This window comes from Pectinophora gossypiella, chromosome 25, assembly GCF_024362695.1.
Source record: "Pectinophora gossypiella chromosome 25, ilPecGoss1.1, whole genome shotgun sequence".
Classification (NCBI taxonomy): Eukaryota; Metazoa; Arthropoda; class Insecta; order Lepidoptera; family Gelechiidae; genus Pectinophora; species Pectinophora gossypiella.
In genome coordinates, this window is record NC_065428.1 from 1,000,313 (window position 1) to 1,013,474 (window position 13,162).

Here is a 13,162-nt window from a genome sequence, read left to right on the forward strand (position 1 = left end):
ATGGAACAGTCATCGCGAGGGAGAGTGTGATAGAGCACTATCTCCTGTCCTTTCCGTTTCGCCCCTCCGCTTCGCACCCATCCGCTCCGCTCCGCTCCATTCCGTCTTATGTAGCGAAAAGTGCCTGTTTTCCTTGTGTATGCGGAATGGATGAGTCACCGCGAGGGAGGGTGCGATAGAGCATTATCTCATGTCCTTTCCGTTCCGCCCCTCCGCTCTACTCCGCTCCACTCCGTCTTTTGTAGCAACGTACGCCTGTTTCCTTTGTGTATAGAGTAGTGCTACTGTGGGGCCGGCGATTACAATTAAACACGAAGTTATTGAAACGAAGCACTGGTTATTCCGCCTTTGACATTATTGCAGAGACCGAAAAAAAAAAACAAAAACACCACTTTTTTATTTACCTTAATGAGGGACTTTCCTCAAAAACAATACAGATGGCGCTGTGCAGATTTTCCTTCGTTTAACCTTCTAATTTCATGGATAACAGACATATGCATCTTTTATCTTTGTTTTTGGGACCCTTTTTATTACACCCAGGCACAATAACTTCTTCCATCCATTATTATTCTGATCAAAACAAAGAGAAGCAATGTAGCAACATAATTTTATGCATAATATGATCCAAATATCAAGCAACAATTATTTTTATATCTTCGCAAGTCGCAAGTCAATATATATATGAAAACATTATGTACGTAAAAATGTATCTCTCCTTCCGAGAAACTGTGAAAGGCATACTTACAATACAAGAAATAAACATAAAATTGCTATTCAAAACTCTAGATTAAGTAAATTAAATTCATCTTTTTTGGGGTTATGTATAAGTTTTTACAATAAATTATATAATATTTTAAATTTGTCAGAAAATAAATTTAAAGCTCATGTGCAGTTTACTTTACGTAAAAAAGGTTATTATAAGATTAATGATTTCCTAAATGATAAAAACGTCTGGTATTGAATGTGTTCCTCTAGTTATTAAATAACTTGTAATGTATATCCTCATTGGTTTTTAAAAGATGTGTTGCTGTTGCAGTTTCTTGTCATTTCTTCTCCTCAGCCATAACACCTTGCGAAATGACGTAAATTCAAAAATGTTACATTGACCTTCAACAAGTTTATCCATGATAATTACGTCGAATAAATGATTCTGATTTCTGATTTCTATATCTACCCGCGTAATGAGTAAATAGGTAATTATCACGTCAAAGCTGTACAGCGCTATCTATATTGTTTTTGATGAACGTAGCCTGGAAGGTTCCTCATAGGGAATGTGGTTGTGAGCTTTATGCGTTTTCCAGAGGAGCGCAACAGCGACGACACGAAGAGTGGCCGAAGCGGCTCGATAGGGTCCGACCCGCGGCGCTCGCCGCTACAATCCTTCTCGGCCATGTTGGAGCGACTCACGCCCGACAAGGAGAATATTGACGAGGTCTGTATGGGTATCTATATTAGGGTCGTGTACTAGGGTTCAAGATAAATTATGAAATTCTGATTACTAAATAAAGACACATCTAAAACTAACGAAAAACATTTTCTTTTTTCTATTAAACTTATTTATGAATTTTAATCAAGAAAAACGTAATAATAAGTCCGACATTTTGTCACGTTTTTCTATGACGTCACAGAGTGCTTTTTCATACAAATTCCATAGTAATTTCGTGTTTTGACGTTTAGTAAAAAGTAACTGATTTGACTAGTTGGAAACTAGCCTTTTGGCGTGTTAGTGACATCATAACGAGTATGTATGCCGTCAGAAAATCAATCTACCAACTCCACTCCAATTTCATCAGTCATCCCGTGATCACTTGCAACAGTGTTGAAATATCGGGAGTCTCATATCCCTTTCAAGATTTGAAGATTCGGACCATGATTCTGAGTTGATATCAAGTGGAAGTTAACGTCGCAAAATTCATTACAGTTTTAATGTTCTTTTTTTTCATTATTTTAGGTTCTATATTTTAATACATTGTTTTAAGTTTACGCGGTTATTATTATAATTAAAGCACATAATAACGGGTTCTTACGAGTTCATTTAAACGCGGTAAGAACCCGTTATTATGTGTTCTATATTTTAATTACGAATTTTTGATGAACAAAACACGAGTAAGTATAAATAAATTCGTTATGATTATGAAAGGTATTTTCATTCCTAATTCGTACTTAATATAGGGTGTTAGTGACACTGCATCGAATACAAAGGGAGATGATTCAACTCATGATTCTGAGTTAATATGAATTTGGATAGAACAGAAATAAAAAGAAAATCTTTCCCCCCAGGGTCAAGAGAAGGGCTCGTACATCCAAAGCGAGTTAGAGGCGTTAGAACGCGAACAGAAGGCGATCGACGAGCGGGCGGCCGCACTAGAGAAACAACTGCGTAGAGTCATGGAGTCTGCTGATAACACAGAGGTCAGTGCTACATAGTAATATAACCATAGAATAAGGAATAATACTACGTATAGAACGGCAACTCTCAACTAATAACACACTCCGAATACTTCATACAAAAAACCTCGTTTTACAAGGTTACTACACATTGACGTTATCGTACACGCGTATCTGTGTGTGTAACGTCTGACGCCATACGATTGAAGACTGAAGTAAGACCGAGGGGGTGAGGTAAACCTAGCTCAGCCGCTGGTGGGGAGCGAAGAGTTGCCGTTCTGTACGTAGTATTTTTCCTTATTCTATGACATAACATAAGCTCACGACTATATCCCAATGGGGCAGTCAGAGGTACATCCATCGCAAGATGAACTAAGTACCCACACTTCACCGAGCTTTCTGTTAGACCAACGTGGTAGATGGTGAGCCGTATCGCCGTCTATAATGGTCGAGCCAACTGTTGGTGCAAGTGCGGTACCGCAGATAACACCGTGTGTACGAAACTTCATCACAGATGTTAAAAATATTTTTGGAAATAAACGCCCATATAGCATAATAAGACTGGTCGCACTTTGGTCGCGGGTCCGTACCAATTTGTCTCGTGGGTACACGTATGAACACGTCTCTGACGACCAACTCGCACCCAGTGTGCGCGCCCCCTCCACTCTTGGGAGTTTGTCATTGTTCCTGCGTGTTCGAACGTGTACGCAAAAGTCCAATTCGTACATAACTACACCCGCATAAATGCTATTACGTTCACCGATTTATTTTATGTTCTTGATTTTTTTTATTTCAGAAGCATTGGCGTCGATTCTCCCTCCTCCTAGCTTGTGTGACTCCTCCCTATGATCCGGTACCTTATTTCCTATCCTGTTCTTATACCTTATTTCCTGTCCCGTTCCTATTCCTTACTTCCTATCTATTTTCTTTCCCTTGTTTACTGTTCATATTCCTTATTCTATAATTTATTGCACCCTGTTTCCTTATTAGATGTAAACAAGTTATAGACTTAGTTAAAGAATAGAAAGTAATTTCAAATGTTTAACATACTTTTGAATAGTGGTGTTGACCGCTTGCCTAAAAACCATAACCTATCTCTTTCGCACAACAGTCATTGTAATGTATATGTATGTACAGGAGGAGGACAGACTGATGTCGCAGTGGTTCAACCTGGTTAACAAGAAGAACGCGTTACTACGCAGGCAGATGCAGCTTAACATATTGTGAGTTTGGCGTCACTTCCTTTTTTATGCGCAAATGTTCAATGAGAAACTTTTCGGACCACGTTCCTCGTAAAAAATGTAGATGTCTCTGTATAACTTTGCCTTCTCCGTGCTTCGGAAGGCACGTTAAGCCGTTGGTCCCGGCTGCATTAGCAGTCGTTAATAACCATCAATCCGCACTGGGTCCGCGTGGTGGTTTAAGGCCCGATCTCCCTATCCATCCATAGGGAAGGCCCGTGCCCCAGCAGTGGGGACGTTAATGGCTGGTGATGGTGGTGGTATGCCCGGTATTTAAAGATTTGGTGCGTTCGTTTGTTGCATTAGGGAGCAAGAAGAAGATCTGAGTCGTCGTTGCGAGCTTCTTGCGCGGGAGTTACGCCTATCTCTCGGAGTCGAGGAGTGGCGGAAGACGCCCGGACAGAAGCGAAGGGAGAGACTCCTACTGCAGGTATGTTGACGGCCTCCGTGGCCCAGTGGTTGAGGCACCGGTTCGCGTCCCGGTGGGGTATATCATAAAAATTCCCGTTATCACAACTTCGACTTCCAACTTTTTACTTTTTGTAAGTACCTTTAATGAACTTTAAAAAATATTACAGTATTGTTACTAATAAAAAAAAACTATCGTACAATGGCCCCGATTCCTGCAGACACCGCCTAATTTTATTTTAAGTTATATCCGTCATTTTCATATCCGTCGAAAAGGAAAGGGACGGATGATTCACAGCTCTTTAATTTTAGGAAGAATGAGTAAATGAATGAATAACCCGGGCGAATCAAAAAGGTACGTCGCTGGTATGGAATCCGTTTGACGTGCTGTCTATTTAACTGTGTCGGGTTATTGACTGATGTAAAATTTTTAGACGGTTGGTTAAGATTTGTGCTTAAAATTGACGTGTGTTCGATTACCCGTCCCTTTCCTTTTCGGCGGATAAGAAAATGACAGATATAACTTAAAATTAAATTAGATGGTATTTACAGGAATTAGCACCAATATCAATCTTTTTGTTCTTAAATTTTAAATTTATAAGTTATATTTTTATGCACAATAACGAGTACTAATATGTATAAACTTTGAAACCATGTCACATTAACTTGTTTAACAAATTAAACCGCAAGACTCATTAAATGTCAAATATGATAGTGCGACAGGGTTCTAAAGTGGGTACATGATATTGCTCATGATTGTACTCATGGCTCTATTATTTTGTTTAATCTGTGTCTTAAATTTTAGTTTTGGTTTACCAAAGATACCTTAAATATAACCTAAATAAGGTTTTTTATCCTTAGTTTGGTTAGAATTTACAGGACTGATCAGACGATTGTCCGAAAGTAATATGATCCATGCTTTAGGCACGTTAAGCCGTTGGTCCGTCCAAAGTATGCACAGGGGCCTTTGGCGACTTAATAATAGCCCTGATAACCTGGTTGATGAGGTCTCACAATCCACACGATAGAAGACCATTTAGATAATGTGTTTGTCGACAGGAACTCTTGTCTGCGGTCAACGAAAGAGATAGATTGGTGCAGGAAATGGATGAACAAGAGAGAGCGTAAGTTTATTTCTGCCATTTCAACTTTAATAACTTAATAATAAGGTCCAGGTTCAATTGTCAAATCACTTTGGGAGACTGTCCTTTGTTTGGTAGGGGCACCTGATTGTCCGAAAAAGTGAGATAATTAGATGACAAAGCATAGATAAAAAAGCAAAGACGTTGGTCCTGGTTATTAACATCTCCACCAACCCGCAGTGGAGCAGCGTGGTGGAGTATTTTCTGTACCCCCTCCAGTTGATTGACATGAGGCCGTTTGTCCGGCCAAGTAGTTAATGCCATCTGCGGCAAATCTACAATAAGTCACGTCAAAAAAAAAGATAGGAGGCCTGTACCCAACAGTGGGACGTATATATACGTAAGATGTTTATATTTTATATAACTCGACGGAAAAAAGAACGTTTTGCTCTGTGTGTACAAAACAAAGAAAGAAAAAAATACTATATTAACTGTCACGTTATGCGTTTTTTTAATTTCAGAAGTAAGAAAGGATAATCTTTATCTTTTACAGAATCGCGGATGACGCTGAAATCGAGCATAACCTATCGCAAGTAGAAATTCAAAGAAAAAACAACTGTATACTGCAGTAAATAAGGTTCAACTCTCGCGGTCAGTCACACTTATTGTAACGATTTAACAAAAGTCATAATTTTAACGTCGTGTGAACATTTTGTAATGCTTCACAGTCCATTAGGTTTTAAATAAATTAACGGAAAAGTGACGATGGAATTAAATTGTCACTGTATTTTACAAATGGACGAAACGTAATTTACAATTAGAAATGTATTTCATGTAACAGTGTGTTTTACAAAGAGGCGGTCTAAAATTTGACTTTACAATTAAAATGGAGAGTGTTTTGTAATATTTTAAATTGTTTTTGGAAAATATTAAATGAACTGGAGGTCTACCGTGACGTCTTATTGTGATTCATTTTAGGACGATAAAACGTCGACGTGAGTAAGCAAGAACAACTTATGTGAAGTTTGTATTTCTCTGTTTTCAACAGAGCGATTTAAAAGCCAGAGTGGCTTTATATGATACAAGTGGCCTTTGGCGGCTCAATAGTAAACTCAAACTCAAAAAATATATTTATTCGTTAGGTACACTTTGAAACGTCAATTTTTACATGAATGTATATTAAATTTTGTTGAAAGTCTCATCCGCCTAAAACTACTGCAGCTTCTCACAACCTGGGCAAAGTAGCTGCAAGAAATCACCCAGGACCGAAAATATTAGAAAAAAAAAAAAAGAATTATTTAATACAATTTCAGTAATCTGGCTGCCTAATATTCGATAAGGTTCGCGGTTATTCTCGTGCATTTCGGTTTTTTTACAAAGTTTCTGTTTAATCGCTGTCTTAAAACTGTTGAATGGTAAAAAAAGTATTTTACACATGTGATATGATATTAGAAATATTGAACCGCCATAGCCTTCTCTAACTAAATCGCTTTGTTGAAACGCTTGAGTAACTTTGAGTAGCTTTATGTCAAGGGTAACCTTGACATCATTGGTTGGTGTGGTCGGTCGTTGACCTCAACCCACGATAGAAAAATTGTTGATGGTAGGCCGCCTGTTGTGTGACGGATAATACTCAGTTGTGTCCTATGTTACTTCGCGTATCTAGCTTCGTATATTGGTGCTGACTCCAGTAAACACCATCTAATTTTATTTTAAGCTATACCTGTCATATTCTTATCCGCCGAAAAGGAAAGGGACGGGTAATCGACAGGCGTAAAATATATGGAACACACGTCATTTTTAGACAGAAACTTGAAAGCCCTCCCAATTTCTTTTATTGGCCAATAATCCGACAGAAATAAGTTGACAGCATACGTCAAACGGGTTGCATATCAGCGAGATGCCTATTTTATACGCCCGGGTTTTTCATTAATTCACCCATACATTGTAAAATTAACAGTTCTTTTCGGCGGATAAGAAAATGACGGATATAACTTAAAATAAAATTAGGAGGTGTCTGCAGGAATCGGGTCCATTAGTTTGTATTATTTAAATTTCGGCTTAGTAGTTTCGATTTCCTAAAATACTAGTGGTGCATTATCAGCTTCGATTATATTTTTTATTTTTTGTATGACCTTTTAGAAAAGTACAGTAATGTTACTAAAAGAAAAATCTATCAGACAATGCAAAAGCTACTGCCAATCTTTTTGTTCTTAACACATTTAAATTCATAAGTTATATTTATGCACAATAATGTACACTCTGGTATTTTATTTAATCTGTGTCTTAAATTTTAGTTTTGGTATAGGTTTACCAAAGATACCTTAAATATAATCTATGTAAGGTTTTTTAAAACTTATATATTTATTTTTAAAACTACATAACTGCGTCCGGTGCGTTCAGAAACGTTTCCAAACATCAGTTAAAAAAGTTCAAAATTGTTTTTTTTTTTTTACATTTTGTATCAACCAATATTCTTTAACAACGGTAGATAACATTACATGCAACACATGTAATTATTTGTTTATGTATTCTCTGCGATGATGATATTATTAATAATAATACAACGTATAGAACGGTACCTCTTCGCCCCAATGAGGGACGTTCTTTTTATTTTTTAATTTTTTATCCTAGCTGCTGAATAGATGGCGTTGAACTTTGTAGGTTACTATGGAACGGAACGTTATATTATTTGTGATTTTCTTTTTGAAATCATACAACGAAACGTATTATGCGCAATGAAAAAAAAATAATGAAGAAAGAAAACGGAATCTTATCAGAATGTCCCGAGAGAATGAAAATAAGAAAAGAATTATTTGTCTTGTTTATTTATTTCTTAAATTAAGACAGTGGCCCAGTAACGTAGTTGGTTAAGCGCCATCTAACGACTTCAAATTCAAATTCAAAAATATCTTTATTAAGAAGGTAACATAGTTACACTTTAAATCGTCAATTTTTACATAACGAACGCCTCATCCGCCTAAAACTACTGCAGCTTCTCACAACCTGTATAGCCGGAGAAAAGAAGCTGCAAGAAAAACCTCACTTGTTCTTGAGAACTATTTTTTTAATTCTAACAAACAAAGTCTCCCATTCGTATCCGGCGCCGACCTCATTATTGATTAATTCTAAACTAAAATTCTAAAAGAAAAATGCGATTGATTTTTGATCACCTTACTGGCTTTAGACATAGAAGCTTTATTAGCATTTTTATAATTTATCTTTGGCCCAGTGAATACCTTGGTCTTTATTTTTGAATCGCTCGCTTTCAACTAACGGTCGAAAAAAATATATACCCATTTCACGTAGCATCAGAATTTGTCATTTGCAAGATGAGACAGATATATATTTTTTGCGAGTTGATTAAAAAATGTGGCTGCCTGTTGTTTGGAAGCGTATTCTGTGTATCGTCCGCGATTCAATGTTTATTATAAATGGTGATACATAAGTACAATTTGCCATAGTGGATGTTATATAACGCTGCATTGAGTAGTGATTTATTTTTGTAAGTAGACACTTTTTTAATGCGATCAACGGATTTTTTTTTAATGTAAATATTTAGTTTTAAATCGATATTTATTGCGGCTTGTTCAAATCTTGCCTTTACGAGGAGAAAATGTAAAAAGTTACTTGATAAGCCACTGCAAGGAATACTTTTTTGAGAAATTGTTCTTAATATAAAATAGCGTCACGCCTGCATTCTCGAAGGGGTGATGATGCTTCACAGTCGATTTCGACTACAGCGACAGCAGCTGGTGGATTCATTGACGGTTGTCATTCAAGAGCTTGGAAAGTCTGCTCTCTGGTGTGCTCTGTGGTGGCTCGTATAGCCAATTTTATGTGAAAACGTGCGCCCACATTTTGCACACCCCCTACGTAATTATAGGTGATTGCCGCAGGTGGTCGGGCTTTCAGATCATCACGTTTTCTGCCCTAATATCAATTATCTATTATCCAAACATGAAAGCAAACTAAAGTCAAATTCAGTGGTTTAGAGTCCAACCCGGGATACTAACCCGTAACACTGCGATTTGAATCACGCACTCTCACGGTTCCTTAGTTACTGAAATAATATATACGTAAATGATTTTTAATAATCGAACACTTTATGTGTCCCAGTATTGATCATAAGAACTCTTTGATAAAACACAAAATATTTTACGTTATAATAAATAAGAATAGTTCACAAAGAGAGTAATAAAAAATATAATTGCTTTTGTATTTAAAAAAAAAAAAACGTAAACGAAATGTAAACGTAACTTTCATTCAATGGCGGCCGATTCTAGCGATAAAAAAGTAATTTACAATTTATTTATTTTTGTTTTACAACTCTAAAGTTAGGGCCGTCGTTTACTTACGAATTTACGATGAGTCAAAGAAAGAGATGGAGTCAGTTTAGACGTATCAAACTTAAATAAAAATCAAAATAATTTTGTATGTGCTAGAATCACCAATATTATTCCTAACCTAAACTTTAAAAAATGATATTCATAACACTCAAGAAAGAGGTTTTATCACTTGCAGTGGCGCTATCTGTCGGTGCACTCTTAATAAATTGTATAAATATATAAACTACGCTAAAATAATATAAGTCTACATACGCTCGGTTTACGTCACTTAAGTTTTCAGAGCTTCAAGTATGCATTAAACCTTTTTATCGACTTTTATAAATGGATTTAAATCTTTTAAATAATAAAACAATATTAGTGGCACTATTAGGCTAGATGACAACCCAGTCAAATAAGGTACTTATTACGAAACGTCGAAACGAGTAATTACTAGGGAATTTGATATGTGAGGAGTAAGACTCTGTGGTCCAGTGAACTTACGACCCGGAAGGCCTGGGTTTGAATCCCAGTGGGGACATATCACAAAGATGATTTTGTGTTCTATAGTTTGGTTAGGACACGCTGATCACCCGATTGTCCGAAAGCAAGATAATCTGTGCTTCGGAAGGCACGTTAAACTGCTGGTCCCAGTTACTATTTACTGATGTAAGGATGTAGTCGGTACATGAGCCATGTCAGAGGCCTTTGGTGGCTTAATAATAACCCTGATACCAGGGTTGATCAGGTTGGTATTCCACCCGACAGCAAAATGTTAAATGCAAGATAGGGATAGTTTTATAAAACTTTTAAACTAAAATAAAATTGAACTGTATAGTGATTGTGAACAAGCTATAACTTAGAAGAGTTCGCACATCATGCAACTGTAAAAACTTGCTAGTTTTGCCCGCTAGGCGTAATTTGTATGTGTTTGTGACGCCACTAATACTATTAATGTTTTATTGTCTACGGGTTTAATATCCTATTGCTAAGTGACGTGATACTATTCTATATGTCTCGTTTTACTAATTACTCTGTACGAGACATTTAAACTTACTCTTTAGGGGGAAAATGCTGAATTCTAATGAAATGTAAAATTATTTCTTACCTTGTGAGCTAGCATTGGCTAGAATTTATTTTATTTTATTATAAAAAATATAGGTCATACTTATTTTTATTATTATTTAAGTACCATACTGACCTTCACTACCAAAATTATAGACATTTATTAAGATATGAAATTATATTTATTAATTCAGCAGATTCCGTACCCTTTCAAATCAACGTTCTTATAATATTTACATAATAGTAAAAAATGAATAATTAAAATCAAAATCGTCCCCTTAGATGTAACTTGGTATATGTATGATATTATGGATATAATAATATTGGACTATTTTTGTGCAAATAAGTTTTGAATCATAATGAAAATATTATAATAAATGTGCTTCGCAAAATTGTATATTTTTTTAATTAGTTTTTATTTTTATACCGTGAAATTGGTGCATAGGTTTGTCTTTATTTATTCTAGTTGTGGACATTTTGAGTAAAAAAAAATGTATTTTATTTGGGAAAGAAAAATAAAGAAATAGATTAATGGGTCATATTTTCAATTAGTAATGTCATTGTAACCAGAATCGGTTCGCTTTCTTGATATATAAATACATACATAAACTCACGCTCGGCATGCCTAACGGAGTGGAGAGTAAGTGATCTAGTTTGGATAATTATTAATCAAAATGTCGACAACTTAAAAACGGAGCTCTACATTTTTAATCGGTCGATGATTTATTTTTTTTTTTATTATAATTGGCTCTATTGGCGAGGTGCTATCAAGTGTAGCTTGATCGGTGTGCAATGTAATCTTATTCATACATACATATAGATACATAGACGTAGACGACCGCTTCACATAACTGTACATATTTAGGCTTAAACAGTGACTTACTTGGTTATTATTAACGGAATATCAAATTCAAAAATATCTTTATACCGTAGGTAACAAAGTTACACTTTGAATCGTCATTTTTTACATAACGAACGTCTCATCCGCCTAAAACTTATGCAGCTTCTCACAACCTGTATAGCCGGGGAAAAGAAGCTGCAAGAAAATCCTTGGCTGTATATACGGGGGTCCGCTTACATAATTTGGAACAAGAGTAAAAAACATTTATTTTGAAACTGTGTAAAACAATCCATCAGTCTTGAGTTAGCCAGGTCTGGTTTTTCCTACAGAATGGACCGCCATCTGGTCTTTTAATCAAATCAAATACATTTTATATTCTATTTTTGTTTTCTATTTTCTTTTTTTTAAGGACTAATCCGCTCAGTTACTGGTGAAGTACAATTTTAATATTTGTACGCCTGCGTGCAGGCCGAACACGTCACAACACTGTAATGAAAATTATTTTACCACCCATTTGTATTTAATGTGTTCTCGCTTATAAATTGATTTGATTAATAGAGCCGATTCTGGCAGACACCAACTTAAATTTCAGTATTTCACAGTTCCAATAAAAGTTCTGTCTCTCTCTCTTGCACTTAGCGTTAGAGAAGGCACCGATGTAGTAATATTTTTTACATGGATATTTTACCGGTTTTTATCGAAAGCAAACTGTTGAAGTATAGCCGTCGTTCGTAAATATACATAACACTTCAAATATATCCGTTAAAAATAATCAAGTGATATTACTTTATTGTAGCAATCGCAATGACACGGTGTTAAATTATTGTCTATCATATCCTTGTACCAAAACCGGTAGTTTGAAGACAATCAGTTATAATTCTTATAGTGTAAATCTGTTAATTGCAATAACTTTTGTGTCCAACGGTTTAGAACAAGTAGATTCATGTCGCTATTACAATGTTGTTACGTTATTGGTGGTTTGACGTTGTTTCTTTATTCATTTAAACACATATATTGTGAAAAATAATAAAAAAAATTAATAATAATTTCGAGAATATATCTTTTAAAACATCGAAAAACTAGTCACACAACGTCTGTCTTTTTATATTTTTTATTGTCACTAGATTTTATTTAATGATAATCATTACTAATAAATTATATTAATATAAATATACCCATTATTTTTATAATTAAAGAAACATTCTAAATTTGAAAACAGGCATAATTAAACTTAATAAATTAATTTAATATTAATCAAAATTATTAAAAATTAAACTAATTATAAGTCAAATCACCAATAACTTAGAATTTTAGATCTCAAACTAAATTACTCATAGTTGTCACAATTATAGCATTCACAATATACGTATATATCAATTTATTAAATAGAATATTATTTACAACTGTAATATTCTGCGATTTATCTATAATTTGTAGTGGTAGTAGGAAGCATTTTAATTTAACTACGACATACATGTCTGTATCTAAATACAGTACTGCTATCTATAATAATTATGGACCCGTAATAAAGTGATATTGTAAAATATATTTGTCTTTCATTGATCTAAGATAGTCTATCACAATTTGACAATTTAGTCAAATAAAATAAATTTCACGAAAAGGCAAAACGAAAACGTATGGAAATACTGTCCGTGTGACATCGTCAATAAAAGCGGTCAAACATCGTACTTACTCATAATTAAAATTCGAAAATAAGTGTAAATTAAAAAAAGATTGATTATTCATCATCTTTGATTGGCTTCTATTTCTAATTCAATAATACTCTGATTAGCTCAATTGAGAATATAGTCG

The 13,162-nt window shown here is 35.0% G+C and overlaps 1 protein-coding gene across 3 annotated transcripts in view; it reads left to right on the forward strand.

Moving 5' to 3' along the window:
* LOC126378038 (EH domain-binding protein 1) overlaps nucleotides 1-12,896 on the forward strand; it is a 46,501-nt gene extending 33,605 nt beyond the window's left edge. For all 3 annotated transcript variants that reach the window (XM_050026124.1, XM_050026126.1, XM_050026125.1), the window contains 6 exons: nucleotides 1,302-1,432; nucleotides 2,281-2,412; nucleotides 3,526-3,611; nucleotides 3,936-4,059; nucleotides 5,097-5,161; nucleotides 5,673-12,896. In XM_050026124.1, the coding sequence (XP_049882081.1) occupies nucleotides 1,302-1,432; nucleotides 2,281-2,412; nucleotides 3,526-3,611; nucleotides 3,936-4,059; nucleotides 5,097-5,161; nucleotides 5,673-5,751 (617 nt within the window). In that variant the 3' untranslated portion in view covers nucleotides 5,752-12,896. The remainder of the gene's footprint in view (nucleotides 1-1,301; nucleotides 1,433-2,280; nucleotides 2,413-3,525; nucleotides 3,612-3,935; nucleotides 4,060-5,096; nucleotides 5,162-5,672) is intronic.
* The last annotated feature ends 266 nt before the right edge of the window (nucleotides 12,897-13,162 follow it).